Raw genomic sequence first — 16891 nt, forward strand, 5'->3', positions numbered from 1 at the left:
GTGAAAGGACTGGCAGGGACAAGTGATGTTGGCAATGAATGTCACAGCACAAATATAATAAAGGGAAATGTGGCCATGCATCTTGGTAACGGCAAAGCTACTTCACTCTTTAGGGCGACTGCAACTTCACATGAGAGAAAACCCAACTCGACATGTTTTGCACAACAAGGAAAATTTATTGATTGTACAAAAAGTCCCAGCAAAAAGTGGAGCCAGTTCAACAGTTGTTAAACTACCAGCTCAATAACATCTTAGGAAAGTTCAGCTGAATTCTGTTTATCTTTCTGCTCTATCTTGTCCACACCATCCTTGTCTTCAGATCCCAACACAGCTGCAGCAGGACCAGATGCCAACAAGCAGAAGAAAGGATGGATGGGAAAACATTCGTGAAGTTTTCCAACATAACCTCCTCCCTCATCTCACAGGGCCAAAGCAGGGAGTAACCCATTCACTTAACGAATCAGAGGCAAGGACATTCTGATTGTCATGAGTGGTTAACATAATGTGTATGGAGTTATATCAACTGTTCTAAAAAACAAATGGACAGCTAGGTAAAAGCAGGGTTCTTAAAATAAGGCAGGGGAGTGTTTGGTACCCAGCCAACCATGTTCATTTTACCATCTGTCAATGAAGATGAAGATGTTATGGGAAGTGTGATTCTGTTGTTGACAGACCCATCTGATTGTTACAATCCAGGAATCTGGATGTTTATGCAAGATCTCGCAATTTAAAAATTATTTCTTATAAACTCAAAACAATCTTGTTTTTTTAAAAATAGTGCTGTGTGGCCAGGATCCTTGATTTAGAGCAAATAAAACACATCTGCTATCCAAACCCTGCCCGTAGGTCACCAGTTTGCAACTCCTGGTTCATGTTCATTTCTTTAACTGAACATTCTCTGTTTAAAAGGGAAGTTCACTTTAGTCATGCCAGCAGTCAGCACACAAATAATCGGTGACTAAATTAGTTGATAAAAATATTTTACTCTATTGTAGGAAACTCCCCAAATAGCAAAGTTAATAAAAACTTCAGAAGGAAGGATATCAAAGACATATAGAAGAGGAGGTGCTACATAATTCTATTTTTAAATTGATGTTCTAATTTGACAAGTAGATAGAATCAAAACATTGCTACTTATTTAATAATGAATGCACCCTTCTCCAGTTTCTTATGATTTTGTTTTGTTTTGTTTGTATTGTTGTGTTTTCATTAGAGAGCACATTAATCCCTTCCAAAGGCGGAAGAAAATTCAGGTCGTCAAAAATATTTAAGCAGTCACCATCATAGTAAACCAAGGTGTTGGAACCAACTAATTAGAGTATTATAGTTTATATATTTCCTTTGCCATCTTCCTATGAGTATGGAAAGGAGATTATTTAAGTCAGGACGAAGGTTCTCAAAAGTATCTTTCTTACAAGTTTTAGTCTCTTCAAAATACAGCATCAACTAGGCAATGTTGACCTCTGAGTGCCAAGAGCAATAGTAATAAAGAAGTGAACACATCTCTTTTCCATCCAAAACATCCAGGCTTCCAATCTGATCATGCGATCATCAACCCTGGCTTAGCTGTTGCTTCAGACTTTTGCATTTGAATCCCTTAAAGAAAGAAAAACTTCTTAGATGATCAAAGCAACCTAAAAATTTATCAAAGTTCATAGAGAGATGTAACATGAAGCTAATAAAAAATTAAAGGAATTATTTAAAACCCAGCTCTCTACATTATAAATTATTTAATACACCAGCCATGAACAACTAGGAACAGCAGAAGGTCAGAGTAGAAGGAGAGACAGCTCTTTCTCTGGAATTTAAATGTTCCTGTGGACAGTTAGCAGAAGGAGGACAGAGGTGGGAGGAGTTGTGGGCATAGGAAAGTAGACCATGGCAAGTAGACTCCTAAGATGAGGAGATGCAGAGAGAGTTAAGGATCTAGGTGAGCATTTCTGTGGATGCTGCATCTACTCACGCAGTTCTTGTTCACTAGTATGAGAAAATAAAGAACTGAGTCACCACAGCTACATAGCTGTGCACTTTTTCAATCACCCTTTTCTTGTATATTGAAAAAAAAAAAAAAAACCTTCTCATCATGACACTAATATCAGGCCCTGCCCTAGAGTAGAAACCTTAGAAGACATGATAGAGGCTTTTCTCCTTGGCACTAGGGGTGATAAAAGACAATCATACTTTCATTATAGATCTCTTAAGTGGGTGAAGAAGTGAGCTTATTTTGAAAATAGAAAAATGATTTTGTGTTACTAGGACAAAAATGGAAAAAGTCAGTTAGTAGAGATGGCATGTTTTCCCCTATCGCAGCCAAGCTTAGTTTCTTCATGGAATTACTGCCTACCCCCTCACTACTCACTTCGGTGCTACCCAAGTGTCTGGGGTCAATTCCAAATACAATGTCAATGGCCTTCTGCTTCACCAGCTCCATTCACAGGGACACCACAATGGTTTCTCATTATTACTGCACACTTTGACACCAATAGTATTTGAGGAATTAGGCACACCAGGCATGTGTGCATTGTTTGCTCACTAACACTGCGAAACATCTTGACAAAAGGCACTTTGACTCTTTCTCTTTTACACACAACAGAGGGTTAGGCATGAGAACTACTAATGAATATCTTGATTCTGCCTTTTACTTAAAGAACACTTGCCTTTTATTCCAGTTTGCCTTCATGAATCTCCTTTTCATCTTCTACCTCTTAAAGAAATAACCATCATTTCATAAATATCTAATTTTATGCCCTCCTTAATGAGCATCCAGAAACAATTCCTTGGAAGACATTTACCTTATTCAATAAATTTATCCATTTTTTTCTCAACTGTTATGAACTGAAAGGACTACTGTGTTGTCATAAAGATTCAGTAGCCTTGTGAAATCACTATGGAAGGAACCCTTGCCTTTCCAGGTTCTCCAGAGCAAATGTGCTGTGATGAGGTTAGGTGATCCAAAGGAGCACTGGCAAAGAGCCTGTGGATTAGAGCCCATTGGCAGAAAATCCACCAGTGACTATCTCTGATACTTACGAGGAAACAGGAATTGGTGGTGGTGGGAAATTTGGCTTCGTGGATAGCTAGGAAGAAGATAAAAAGGGAGAGTCAGCTCGGAACAGGCTCTTCAAAATGTGTGTGCATGCTGAAAATGTTTAACTCATTATTAAGAACAGAGACTTTGGAAACTTAACCACGTGAAGAATTCTAAACCCACGAGTATGCAGACATAAGCACAGGATCCACAGCTATGTGATGAGACTGGTTAGTGTGGACTTAATTTTTGCATCCACACAAATCATATGCTTTTTTATTAAAAATTTCCACCTCTTCCCCGCCTCCCTTTTCCCTCCCCCTCCCCTACTCCCTACTCCCCTCCCCTTCTCTCTCCAGTCCATATGTTGATGCCATAATCCCCAGTGTAAAGGTTAGGTTTGAAGGCCTTCACCTCTTGGAGGTCGAGTTCTCAGAATTGGATTGATGAAGATACAAAAAGATAGTTGTATCTCTCCTTTCCCTAATCTTTCTCTCCTATCCCCATTTCCTTTCCATTATCCTCAACTGATGGACCAGGACTCAGTTCTCACCAAACACCAGGAAATTCCAGATCTTCAATCTTAGAATTCCCAGTCTCAAGAATGAACATAAATAAATGTTTAATCTATGTAGTCTATGCTACTCTTTACTGCATCAACCTAGGCTAAAAAATGGGTTCTGTGGAGCAAATGAATTGCACGGATTGGTTTTTGCCAACTTAATACAAAGCTAGATGTATCTGGGAAGAAGAAAATCTCAAACAAGAACTGCCTCTTTAGAATTGGACTGTATGTAGATCTCTGGACTATCATCTTGATTAATGATTAATGAGGGAGCGGGAGGGGCCAACCCATTGTGGGTGGTGCCACCAACCCATCGTGGGTGGTGCCATCCATGAGCAGATAGTCTTGAGTTGTATAAGACAGCAGGTTGAGCAAGTCAGAAAAAGCAATCTGAATAGCAGCATCCCTCCATGGCTTCTGCTCCAGTTCCTGCCCTGGGTTTCCCCAGTGATGGACATATAAGCTATAAGCTTAAATAAATCCTTTCCTCCAACTTATTTTTGTTCGTGGTGTTTTAACTCAGCAACAGAAACCCCAGTTAAGACATGAATATTCTACATTACCAACTTCCACCTCTAGGCTCTTAATTTTAGGGATAAACTCAGAAATAAAAATGTAGAGGCATATATTCCCACATTTTGCATTTTAAAGCTTTGCAGAAGAATTTATATTTTACATTAATATGCACACAAATCTCAACATTCTTCTGAATCAACAGTTGAGCACTATGGGTTATGTCTTTCGCGAGCATTTCCTTGAGTTTGGACAAGATGATAGAGAAGAGAAGTTGCTAACTCACAACATTGGGGGGAGGCTCATTCTCTTCAGTGGGCAGAGCTTCTTCAGACACGTGGAGCTTCTTCATCTGACTCATCTAAAACGAATAAATTAAAGTTTACAATGAAACCACCAGGTGTTGAAGTACAGTCAGCAGAGAAGTTACCCTTTCCCAGCCTATATGATAAGAGCGAAGCTGAAACATAGAAATAAGTAAGACAGGAGAGAGATCCCAGTAGCCCAGTTGTAGCATTATAGGAGGATTTCTCCAGAACTTCCAGGGATAACTTCTGTCACAACCATCACCACTGATGCTGCGCTAATGATCTATTTCAGCTCAAAGTCCTAAACATCTAAGACATGGCAAAAGCTGTAAGTGCCATGCATATTACATGCTATATGGTTGACCGTACAAATATACACATCCCTTTATGTACAGAGGAGTCCACCAGGAGTAATAATGAACTTAGAGTCAAAGTAGACAGAATGAGAGTGAACTGGAGGGGAGGGCAGAATAGGTGAAGAAGGGGGAAAGGGAGGGAAAGGGGAAGGAAGAGGAGGGAGAAGCTGTCAACATTTCTCCCCTCTATTCTCTTTGATTTTCACAAGCCCTTTCGGCAAGGGCTTTTTTGAAGATTCTTTCGTGTGTTAACAAGACACTATCAGAAGTTGACTGTGTGTGTGGCCACAGAGTCCACCGTCCTTACTGTCTGCTGATGTGGGGTAGATTTCTAGGCATTTCTGTGCACAAATGACAGACGTATGGTCAGAATAATATAAGAAAGGGGTAAATCATAACCTCGGGTGTCACAAAAAGAAAACCAGTTCAAACTTGAATTCACCTCCTGGGGTTGAACTGTCTTCGCCTTTGGGGATTTACTCTTCTGTTTGTGCAGCTTGGCATCCTTGGTGGGCAGTGGCCTAAAAGTAAAACCATGTCCTGTGAATTGCACAGCATCTTCAGCATGCCAGGAAAACTCAACAGAGGATGAACAACTTCCTTTGCCCACTGTGCCCTGCTTCACTACCAGGGTTCTGTGTGCTTCCAGAACATCCCTCAGTCTTTAATTGCAAGTTATCTACCATTATTATCCTGTGGCTAATAACTGGGTTCTTGGCAGAAACCTTATCCCAAAGATGATGATGATGATGATAAGTCAACTTTTATCTTAGTCATGACATTTATTTTTAATTCCTTAAATATTTCCCTAAGAGTCGTTTTGTATGAAATAAGTTCCACCAAAATAATTCAGTCTCGGAAAGTGATGGAAAATAATCTTGTTAAGATGGTTTGCAAGAGAAAGGATCTACATGCCAATCAAGCCTCAGTTTCTCACTTTTGAAAGATGTAGAGGCCTTTGTAACCTTCCTGTCTCCCTTACATTTATTATAAAGTGAATTCCATTATCTTAAGAGACATAGAGGTCACATTTCATCCAGAGAGTGAGAACACTGCAGCTGTTTCATGAAGTCTTCTCAACGATTAAAGGAGATGATAGGAAAACTTCAGCACAATGTCTACCAGACAACTCTCAGAAAATTAATATGATCTTTTCTATTCTAATAATAAATGCAAAATATTTAATAACGAGGCCCAATGTCACTGCTGTTATTAATTACAAAATTAGCTACTCCAAGGAGAAAAGAATTGTATCTGGGTGCAAAAGATTGCCCGATCGAAGGGACACCCAGTCTCTGGTCTGTGAAAAACATACCTGTGTGGTTTTCTTAATATATGAAGTAAAATAAAATTAAACCAGAAGGATTAAATCATAGAATCCAATGTCATATGAAGTAGAGGCTAAAGGGTCTCCAAAGCACATGAAGGCTTACCTCTGAACTCTCTTCTGATTCCTTCTGGCACTTTGATGCCGGATCACTATAGCAACCACCACAAATATGACTGCCAGAGGGAAGAGCACACCAACCACGATGGAGAAATCTACAACAGAGAGCACAGAAACCCTATTGAGGACCAAAAAGTGTGCCTCACTCTAATTTGCCTCCTTTTTATCTTTCCTTCTTTCCTTCCTTCTTTTCTTCCTTCATTCTTTTCTTCCTTCCTTTTTTCCATCCTTCCTTTTTTCCTTCCCTCCTTCTCTTCCTGATTTTCTCTCTCCCTCCCTTCTTTTCTCCCTTTTCCCTCCCTCCCTTTCTTCTTTACTTTTCAAAAAGAATCTGGCCATGTAGGCTAGGCTGGCCTTGAACTCATTGTGTAGCTCAGGCTGGGCTCAAACTCGCCTTGATCCTCCAGTCTCAAACTCCCATGTAACAGAATTGCAATAGAATGCCATTGCATCTGGCCTGACTTATTTGCTACAAATTTTATCTAGTTTTTACAAAATGAATCTGTCTTCCTGGAGAGTTATACTTGCTGATTAACTGTCATCTGGTCTGTAGAAAAGGAGGAGGGAAAACCCACCCTGAACCTGGACTGGCTTCCCAATCTGCACTGAAGAGGGGAATGAGCCAAAAGACCTCTGGGTACTGCATTCATCTTTCTCTCTCTGCTTCCTGACTGCAGGTACCATGTGACCTGTCAGCTCTCTGTTCTCCCACTACTATATCTTCCCTATGATAATGGACTGTAACCACAAAACTAAACCAAAGCAAGCCCTTCCTTCCCTAAAACACATTTATCAAGTATTCTGTCCAAAAAAAAAAAGAAAGAAAGAGAAGGAAAAGAAATCTAATAGAGTTAATAAAATGCAAATGGTACTGATCATGATCACAGTGCTAATGTCTATAAAAAGCAAGTAAAAGTATACAGGAGGTGGGTTAAATAACTTCTTACTGAAAATTCTTTAAATGGAAGAAGATTGGCAGTAGTAATAGGAGAGTGAAGGCTGGGAGACTACAGGAGGATATGGAATAACAAGGATGGCAGAGCAGGGAGATGGCATTTTAAATCCAGCTTTGGAATGAAACAAGAAAGAGATGGTATTGTCCCCTTGGCAAATAAAGAGCAAGGTAATGAGTAAAAAAAAATACAGGACATAATTCATAAATTGTTTTTATGCCCTAGTCTAAGTAATACATTTAGCCTGGATCCTGGCCAGTGTCAAGGTTTTGTTTCTCTTCTAATCATCAGAAATCAACAGAAACAAGAAAGCACACACATCTGAAGAGCAGGGGAGCCACTGCTCTTAGTACATAGTCCAGCAGCAAGACTGACAGTTCCGATAAAAGTATTGGAGAGATTAGGGATACAAGGGTCATACCTAAATATAATAAAAGCTATATACAGCAAGCCGACAGCTAACATTAAATTAAATGGAGAGAAACTTAAAGCCATCCCACTAAACTCAGGAACACGACAAGGCTGTCCACTCTCGCCATACCTCTTCAATATAGTGCTTGAAGTTCTAGCAATAGCAATAAGACAACATAAGGGGATCAAGGAAATTCGAATTGGAAAAGAAGAAGTGAAACTTTCGTTATTTGCAGATGATATGATAGTGTACATAAGCGACCCCAAAAACTCCACCAAAGAACTTTTACAGCTGATAAACACCTTTAGTAATGTGGCAGGATACAAGATCAACTCCAAAAAATCAGTCGCCCTCTTATACACAAAGGATATGGAAGCAGAGAGGGAAATCAGAGAAGCTTCACCTTTCATGATAGCCACAACAGCATAAAATATCTTGGGGTAACTCTAACCAAGGAAGTGAAAGATCTATTTGACAAGAACTTTAAGGCATTGAAGAAAGAAACTGAGGAGTATACCAGAAAATGAAAGGACCTCCCTTGCTCTTGGATTGGGAGGATCAAAATAGTAAAAATGGCAATTCTACCAAAGGCAATTTATAGATTCAATGCAATCCCCATCAATGTCCCATCAAAATTCTTCACAGATCTTGAGAGGACAATAATCAACTTTATATGGAAAAACAAAAAACCCAGGATAGCCAAAACAATCCTATACAATAAAGGTTTGTCTGGAGGCATTACCATCCCTGACTTCAAACTCTATTACAGAGCTACAGTGATGAAAACAGTGTGGTACTGTCATAAAAACAGAGAAGTCGACCAATGGAATCATATAGAAGACCCGAATTTTAACCCACAAACCTATGAACACCTCATTTTTGATAAAGGAACCAAAAGTATACAATGGAAGAAAGAAAGCATCTTCAACAAATGGTGCTGGCATAACTGGATGTCAACCTGTAGAAGAATGAAAATAGACCCATATCTATCACCATGCACAAAACTCAAGTCCAAATGGATAAAAGACCTCACTATCAGTCACAACACATTGAACCTGATAGAAGAGAAAGTGGGAAGTACCCTACAGGAGATGGGCACAGGAGATCGCTTCCTATGTGTAAACCCAACAGCACAGACATTAAAGGCAACATTGAATAAATGGGACCTACTAAAACTGAGAAGCTTCTGTAAAGCAAAGGACACTGTCACCAAGACAAAAAGGCAACCTACTGACTGGGAGAAGATCTTCACCAACCCCGCAACAGACAAAGGTCTGATCTCCAAAATATATAGAGAACTCAGGAAACTAGACTTTAAAATGCTAATTAACCCAATTAAAAAATGGGGCACTGAACTGAACAGAGAATTCTCAGCAGAGGAAGTTCAAATGGCCAAAAGACACTTAAGGTCATGTTCAACCTCCTTAACGATCAGGGAAATGCAAATCAAAACAACTTTGAGATATCATCTTACACCTGTCAGAATGCCGAAAATAAAAAGCTCCAATGATAGCCTTTGCTGGAGAGGCTGTGGAGGAAGGGGTACCCTCATCCACTGCTGGTGGGAATGCAATCTTGTGCAACCACTTTGGAAATCGGTGTTTCGGTTTCTCAGGAAATTCGGGATCAACCTACCCCTGGACCCAGCAATACCTCCTGGGAATATACCCAAGAGATGTCCTATCATATGACAAGAGCATTTGTTCAACTATGTTCATAGCAGTATTATTTGTAATAGCCAGAACCTGGAAACAACCTAGATGCCCTTCAATGGAAGAATGGATGAAGAAAATGTGGAATATCTACACATTAGAGTACTACGCTGTGGTAAAGAACAATGACTTCTCAAATTTTGCATGCAAATGGATGGAAATAGAAAACACTATCCTGAGTGAGGTAACCCAGATCCAAAAAAGATGAATATGGGATGTACTCACTCATAATTGGTTTCTAGCCATAAACAAGGGTCACGGAGTCTACAATTGGTGGTCCCAAAGAAGCTAAGTAAGAAGGTGAACCAAAGGAAAAACATATAGTTGTCCTCTTGGCTATGGGAAGTAGACAAAATGGCCGGGGAGAAAATTGAGATCTTGGGGGTGGGGTGGGATGGGGGTAAGGAGAGATGGGGAGAGAAAAGGGAGAAGGGGAGAATGGGGGGAACTTGTGGAAAAAGGAGGATTGGGATAAAGGAAGGTTAGATAGGGGAGCACGGAAGTACAATTCTTAGTTAAGGGAGCCACCTTAGAGTTGGCAAGAGACTTGAACCTAGAGTGGCTCCCAGGTGCCCAAGCCGAGGTCCCCAGTTAGTTCCTTGGGCAGCTGAGGATAGGGAACCTGAAATGACCCTATCCTATAGCAATACTGACGAATATCTTGCATATCATCATAGAACCTTCATCTGGTGATGGATGGAGATAGAGACAGAGACCCACACTGGAGCACTGGACTGAGCTCCCAAGGTCCCAATGAGGAGCAGAAGGAGGGAGAACATAAGCAGAGAAGTCGGGACCACGAGGGGTGCACCCACCCACTGAGACAGTGGAGCTGATCTATTGGGAGCTCACCAAGGCCAGCTGGACTGTGACTGAAAAAGCATGGGATAAAACTGGACTCTCTGAACATGGCGAACAATGAGAGCTGATGAGAAGCCAAGGACAATGGCACGGGGTTTTGGTCCTGCTTAATGTGCTGGCTTTGTGGGAGCCTAGCCAGTTTGGATGTTTACCTTCCTAGGAATGGACGGAGAGGGGAGGACCTAGGACTTACCACAGGGCAGGGAACACGGACTGCTCTTTGGACTGGAGAGGGAGGGGGAGAGGAGTGGGGGGAGGGGGAGAAGGGTGGGAGAAGGGGGAGAAGGGTGGGAGGAGGGGGAGAAGGGTGGGAGGAGGGGGAGGGAAATGGGAGGCTGGGAGGAGGTGGAAACTTGTTTTTTTTTCTCCTTTTCTCAATAAAAAAAAATGGGAAAAAAAACCTGACAGTTCCAAAAATACAGGAAAAGCTGAAAAATGTGAAGACAAAACACACAGGTAAAGGTAGACACCCCAGAAAGTAGAATTCAAAATAAGAAAAAGGCATTTGTTCAAATATCTAATTCTTTTCAGCTTCCATAATATTCTTGCTCAAGGAAATCTAAGAAAAACCAAATGCTGTGGCATTTCTGCGAGACATAGCTTAGCTTAAGAATGGGGAAGAGCGGACGCATTAGAACTAATTTCAGAATAATATGTATTTTAAAAAAACATCATATCAGAGTATTTGGAATACTGTCAGTGCTTACAATCATGCCAAATCTGAGAGGACATAGTTGTGGCTTGGGGTAAAAAAAAATATTATTAACAAACAGTAAGTGGGCAGTTGAAGATAGAAATAATTGAACAGCAAATCCAGCTTCTTCTATTGCTAGCAATAGTGGTCTTGATCAGCATAAAGTTTTTACAAAACTCCTAAATCCATGAAAGTTCTAAAAAAATAGATTTTTTTAGATATTAATGAGGTAGTAAGAATTTAGAAAAGTATAAAAGAAAGAGAATCAGTTTCTTTAATGGCATGACCCCTAGTAGGTCAGCATACTCCAGGGCTCCAATAGTGGACTAGATGGGGAAGAAGAACAGAAGGCGATGCCAATGACTCGAAGTTGGATGGATTGGGCAGGTAAGAGGGTTGAATCTTGGGGGAGTGGGAGAGAGGAGTAAATACTATCAGAATACTTTTTATGGGATTCTCAACATACTAACAGAAATATAATTTTAAAAAGGCCGAGAGGAAGAAGAAAATGATCCCAGCAAAAAGGTTCAGATGTAACTTGGTGGAAGAGCCTAGCATGCATGAGGTCCTAGATGTCATCTTGAGGACTGACAACCAAAAATGAGAAGCAGGAAGAAGAGGATGAGGAACGTTTAGAAACACGGGAAATGAGAAAGAGCAAATGAATCAAGAGCAAACGCTGACAGGAGCTGTGCTTTGAATGACAATGGTATCTCAATATATGTTTATTGGCGGTCACTAATGTACCACTGTACAGTGGGGGTCCAGGGGTGCAAGTGAACCCCTGCACACTGCACTCAGTGTTGCTATGTATCTACAATCACTCTATAATCTTGTTGAATAAATAAAGAGATATGGAAATTTTTAGGACAACTAATAGAATGAAAAACTTCATACCCTCAAAATTCATAAAAAGAGCAAAATGGTGAACAAAATGGCCAACTGGTTTGTAATACAGCACAAAATATAAATAAAAAAGAGCAAAAAGAAGAAGCTTAGATGAGACAAGACACATAGAAACTGCCCAATATAACTGATGATTTGTGTTCCAGCACTTTAGTAATTTGTTCTCCAAATAAATTTTGAAAAATAAATCCAAACCCAAAGGTATGTGAGATAACAAAGATTTTTTAAATGCATAATTTTCTTAACTTCATAATTTAAATGCATAATATTCAAGTTTCAAGAGGATTAAAAAGGATCAATGTAAATGTGAGGATATTATAAGGATGAATGTAAATGTGAAGATATTATAGCAACACAAACAGATGCAGAATTATGCTTCAGCCGTCTTGGTCTCCGGGAACTGCAGGCTTTAAAAGGCAAGCAGCAATAGAGACAAGCACAGCAGCAGTTCACAATGAAGCCAGAGTTAATCCTCTGAGGAGATATGACTATTCTAAATATGTGTATGAATAATACCATGTCGTCTAATCTGATAGTCACTAACAGTACCAAGTTATAATATCAAAATTAAGTCAAAGGTTTATTTATTTTTATTTATGTATGAGTGTTTAATTGCATGTATGCGTGTGCACCCTGTGAAGGAGGCAGAAGAGGGTGACAAATCCCGTAGAGCTGGAGTTAGTGCTGGGAATCATGCCAACATCCTCCGTAAAAGCAACAAGTGCTCCTCGCTACTGAACCATCTCACCACCCCCGAAATACATCTTCAGAGTGGTTATTTTTAAGATTTCTACACAGTAACTGGTAGAATAAAGAAAATAAACTAGTAACTGGAATTATTTAGGAGCAATGGTACAGACTAACTTGGCACACGGAACACATATAGACACAGGAGGACACAAGTGTAAACTTCATGTTATTGTGTTTTCTGTTCATACACAGAAAACCTGCACACATGACTATGTGCTAAGCCATAAAGTTAGCTTAAATTAATTTCAGAATACATTCCACATAATATATTCTTTGATTACCATGTAATTGTTGTCCTAAGTATTAACTAAATAATAACTAGGAAAACCCCATTTTCCTGCATGTTAGGAAGCAGATGGTGGTAGGGCACTGGTAGGGAGACCCAGGAAAGGGTTCGTGGGATTTGTAGTTTGTAATCTACAAATGAACTCTGATGTATTACACACATGGGGTAGCATAGATAAAAATTCACTGCACAGTTGAAAGACCTGCAACAAGAATTTACGAGGGCCTTTTACCATCGAGAAATGATGGATATTCTTCACTGCACTTTATCTGATAACATATGTATGCAGCATGTTTACTTCTTTACACACATATTATGGCTCTTTTAATGTGTAGAAGAACTTAGTTCTACTCATGTTTTTAGAGACTACAATAAGTCTTGAGGTAGTGAAGTTGTAACATGACAACCGTGTTTATGGAAGAACTAGAGTCTGTCCAAAGATAAGGCTGACCCTGACTTTGCTAGGATGAGAGTCCAATTAAAAACAGTGATTTGCCTAATATGTGTCTAACTCTCAAATACTATATATCAGGGTGAAAAATTAATGATATGTTAATGTCTGCAAAGCACACTGCTTCCTACTTCTGCACATGAGATAATACAGTAGAAAATACATGTATGTGGTATATGACTTTATACAGACTTCACCAAGTAAATTTTAATTATTTCAGTCTAAACCAGAAAATGTAACAGCAGATTATAAAATAAAACAATTATCTCAGCCAAAATAAAAGAAATGATAAATGTCTGAAGAAGCAGTTGTGTTTAAATTGACCTCAAGATTACGTAATGCTGCCGGGCGGTGGTGGCGCACGCCTTTAATCCCAGCACTTGGGAGGCAGAGGCAGGCGGCTGTCTGTGAGTTCAAGACCAGCCTGGTCTAAAAGAGCTAGTTCCAAGACAGGCTCCAAAACCACAGAGAAACCCTGTCTCGAAAAACCAAAAAAAAAAAAAAAAAAAAAAAAAAAAAGATTACGTAATGTAAACATGTGACAAAATACCACATGGTATTTCATAAGTACATACACTCTTATGTTTTTCCCTGTCAATTGTCAATTAAACAGGACAAAATAGAGCAGTGTATATTCCAATACAGTTATGAAAGAAGACCTGACTTAACAGTCTAATGTTATTTCTATGGATCCCTTGAAAATATTTCTATTTAGCTCTATGTCCTTGGGCTTCCCACAGGTCAGGGAACCCTGATTGCTCTTCGAGCAGATGAGGGAGGGGGACTTGATTGGGGGAGGGGGAGGGAAATGGGAAGGGGTTGCGGGGACGAGGCAGAAATCCTTAATAAATAAATAAATTTAAATTAAAAAAAAAGAAAAAAAAGAAATATTTGGAAATAAACACTCTTAAATACAATCTAGAAAGTTGAATGAATACAAACCTCCTGAAAGATTACGCATAAGTTTGTGTTCTTAAATTATTTATTTGGGCATGAATTTTGCTACAAGCATTGCTTATATTAAGGGTGACAGTGGAGCCAGAGAATGCTGTGTCTTCTCCAGGCTGAATGGTAGGAACACCCCACTGAATGGTGGATCTCATGGCCCCTTCCCAAGGCCATAGCTCTTGCAGCCTGCAGAGGTCAGCCCACCCATCTCTCTGTGCTTGTGGACTGGTTGGGTGATCCAATGGGTGTCAGTATTTCTTCCGTGCTTTATAGAATGGATCAATGAGGATGTCAAATTTTTATGTGGAACCTTCACCAACCCAATAAGTGTTCAAAACTCCCACAGTTGAATAGATGAATAAAAATAAAGTCTTCAAAAAGAGAAACAATCACACTTTAAGGTTTTTAGTGAAAACTGGAATCATCGAAGAGCTTTCTAATTAAGTAGTTGATTCTGTGACTCTGTTCTGAGTTACCCTGCAAACCCACCCCAAACATGATAAATTCAGTTAATAATATATTGTATAATAACATCTTATATCTGCTCGAAGAGCAATCAGGATTCCCTGACCTGTGGGAAGCCCAAGGACTGCCCACCTCTATCCACATCTCGTAAGGTGAGCATCCAAACTGTCTAGGCTCCCACAAAGCCAGTACGTGCAGTAGGATCAAAAACCCACTGCGATTGTTCTTGAGTTCTCAGTAGTCCTCATTGTCCGCTATGTTCAGCTAGTCCGGATTTATCCCATGCTTTTTCAGACCTAGGCCAGCTGGCCTTGGTGAGTTCCCGATAGAACATCCCCATTGTGATAGGGGGGAGGGGGAGGGAAATGGGAAGCGGTTGCGGGGAGGAGGCTGAAATCCGTAATAAATAAATAAATTTAAAAAAAAAGAAAACAAAAGCATGACCTCTCCCCCAATGCAATAAATTTTTTGAGTCCCCCCCCCCCAAAAAAACAAAACATCTTATAATGTGAAAAGGTAATGGAGTTTAGAATCTTCAGGAAGATAGGAAGTGAAGGAATTGGGTAAACAAAAGAAGTAAGTTGAAGCATAAATATTAAAATTAAATGTTATTCTTTTGTTTAAAATGCCTAAAGAGTATTTGAACTTGGGACAAACAGTTCATTCAGGCCCATCCTAAGCACATCTCCATTCCCATCCCTGTGTACACAGAATGATATAGTTTCACAAACCCTGGGACAAAACTCCAGAAATTTCTCTCTGGAGACATTGGTGCTTGGTACAGGAGTACCCAAAGGTGGCTGAATCTGGCTCCAGACACCCACCACGAGCCATGTAAAGAAAGGCATTCAAGGAGGGTGCTCAAGAAAAAAAGGGAGGGGCGCAGGCAGGGGTGGCGCAGGCCTTTAATCCCAGCACTTGGCAGGCAGAGGCAGGTGGATCTTTGTGAGTTCGAGGCCAGCCTGGTCTACAAGAGCTATTTCTAGGACAGGCTCCAAAACTACAGAGAAACCCTGTCTTGAAAAAAAAGAAAAGAAAAGAAAAGAAAAGGAATTCATAGAGCTCTCTCTCAGCTTTGAGTATTCGTGATGATGACAACTGAAAGTCAAGGTTCCCTTGTGGCTCATTCCCTCCTTGACGACCTTTAGGGTGTCCTGCCGTCCTGCCTCCTACTTGAGTCCTATCTTCTACCCAAAGAAATGTCAGTAGGAGCAACAAACACTCCAAATGCAAGGAAGACTCATTGGACCAGTTTGAGTCAGCTTATCCCCTAGTCTAACAAAGATCACACATGCCAAAGGAAAAGAGTCAAATGAAATGTGGGCAGCGTGTGGATAAGCTGGAGAGCATCTGGAAGCAGGATGTGGGTGAATAAGACAGCCAACCTGGAGGCAGCATTTGAATGAATAAGACAGCACACCTCAAAATAAAGAAAACTAACTCAGAAAGCAGAATCTAGACCTACCACCATAATCCAAGTCATGTTCTCAGAGAGTCTCATGAGTTAATATTAGCTAACAATTGTGCAGCATTGTGAAAATAGATAAGACATAAAGCAAGCAAGAAAACAAGATATAGTAAAGTAATATTACAAATGAATTTATCTTTTTGTATGAAGTTATCTTTTTGTATGACGTTTGACAATGTAAGAGTGTTGAAAACCTTATTTGAATATTGCTAAAGAAAATTTGGGGGTGAATAGCATATGTTCAATAGCTACAGAACAGAAATTTGATGAGGAAAGAAAAAAGACAATGAACCCTATATCGTAGGGTCAAAGACAATACTGTCAAGGTGAAGGAACTAGGATCATCCAGAAGACAAACTCCAGGACTATCTGTGAGTAAGTTTCCAGATTAAATGAGGTAGGAAGATCTACCCTAAAAGTTGGTGGAACCATTCCTTGGGCCAGAGGCAGAGATCAGTACTAAATGAGCTGTCTTTATCAACCCTTCACCTCAAGGCTCAGGGAGCTATGCAGAAGAGGATGCAAAAAGACTGTAAGAGCTAGAAGTGATGGATAACTCTGAGGAATTGGAACCATTTAGACACAACTGGATTAATACAGATGGACTCACAGAGACTGTGACAGCATGCACAGGACCTGCACAGGTTCAAACCAGGCATACTCCCAGCAGAAAGAAGAGGAAGTAGACACAACATCCCACCCCTAAACAAAAAATTATCTACAATTGATAATCACTAGGAAAGCCAAGGTCAGTTTTCTCAGTGAGTT

General features: G+C 40.0%; 1 protein-coding gene across 1 annotated transcript in view; it reads right to left on the reverse strand.

Moving 5' to 3' along the window:
* Window positions 1–1469: 1469 nt before the first annotated feature.
* Window positions 1470–16891, reverse strand: part of Adam28 (ADAM metallopeptidase domain 28) — a 57665-nt gene continuing 42243 nt past the window's right edge. The window contains exons 19-23 of the mRNA XM_041673984.1: window positions 6204–6312; window positions 5213–5291; window positions 4393–4467; window positions 3031–3077; window positions 1470–1596 (exon numbers count right to left, since the gene is read on the reverse strand). Coding sequence (XP_041529918.1) covers window positions 1575–1596; window positions 3031–3077; window positions 4393–4467; window positions 5213–5291; window positions 6204–6312 — 332 coding nt within the window. The 3' untranslated portion in view covers window positions 1470–1574. The remainder of the gene's footprint in view (window positions 1597–3030; window positions 3078–4392; window positions 4468–5212; window positions 5292–6203; window positions 6313–16891) is intronic.

The sequence above is a fragment of the Microtus oregoni genome, unplaced genomic scaffold (genome assembly GCF_018167655.1).
Source record: "Microtus oregoni isolate MIOR12 unplaced genomic scaffold, Mior012 000001F_ref0000356, whole genome shotgun sequence".
NCBI lineage: Eukaryota > Metazoa > Chordata > Mammalia > Rodentia > Cricetidae > Microtus > Microtus oregoni.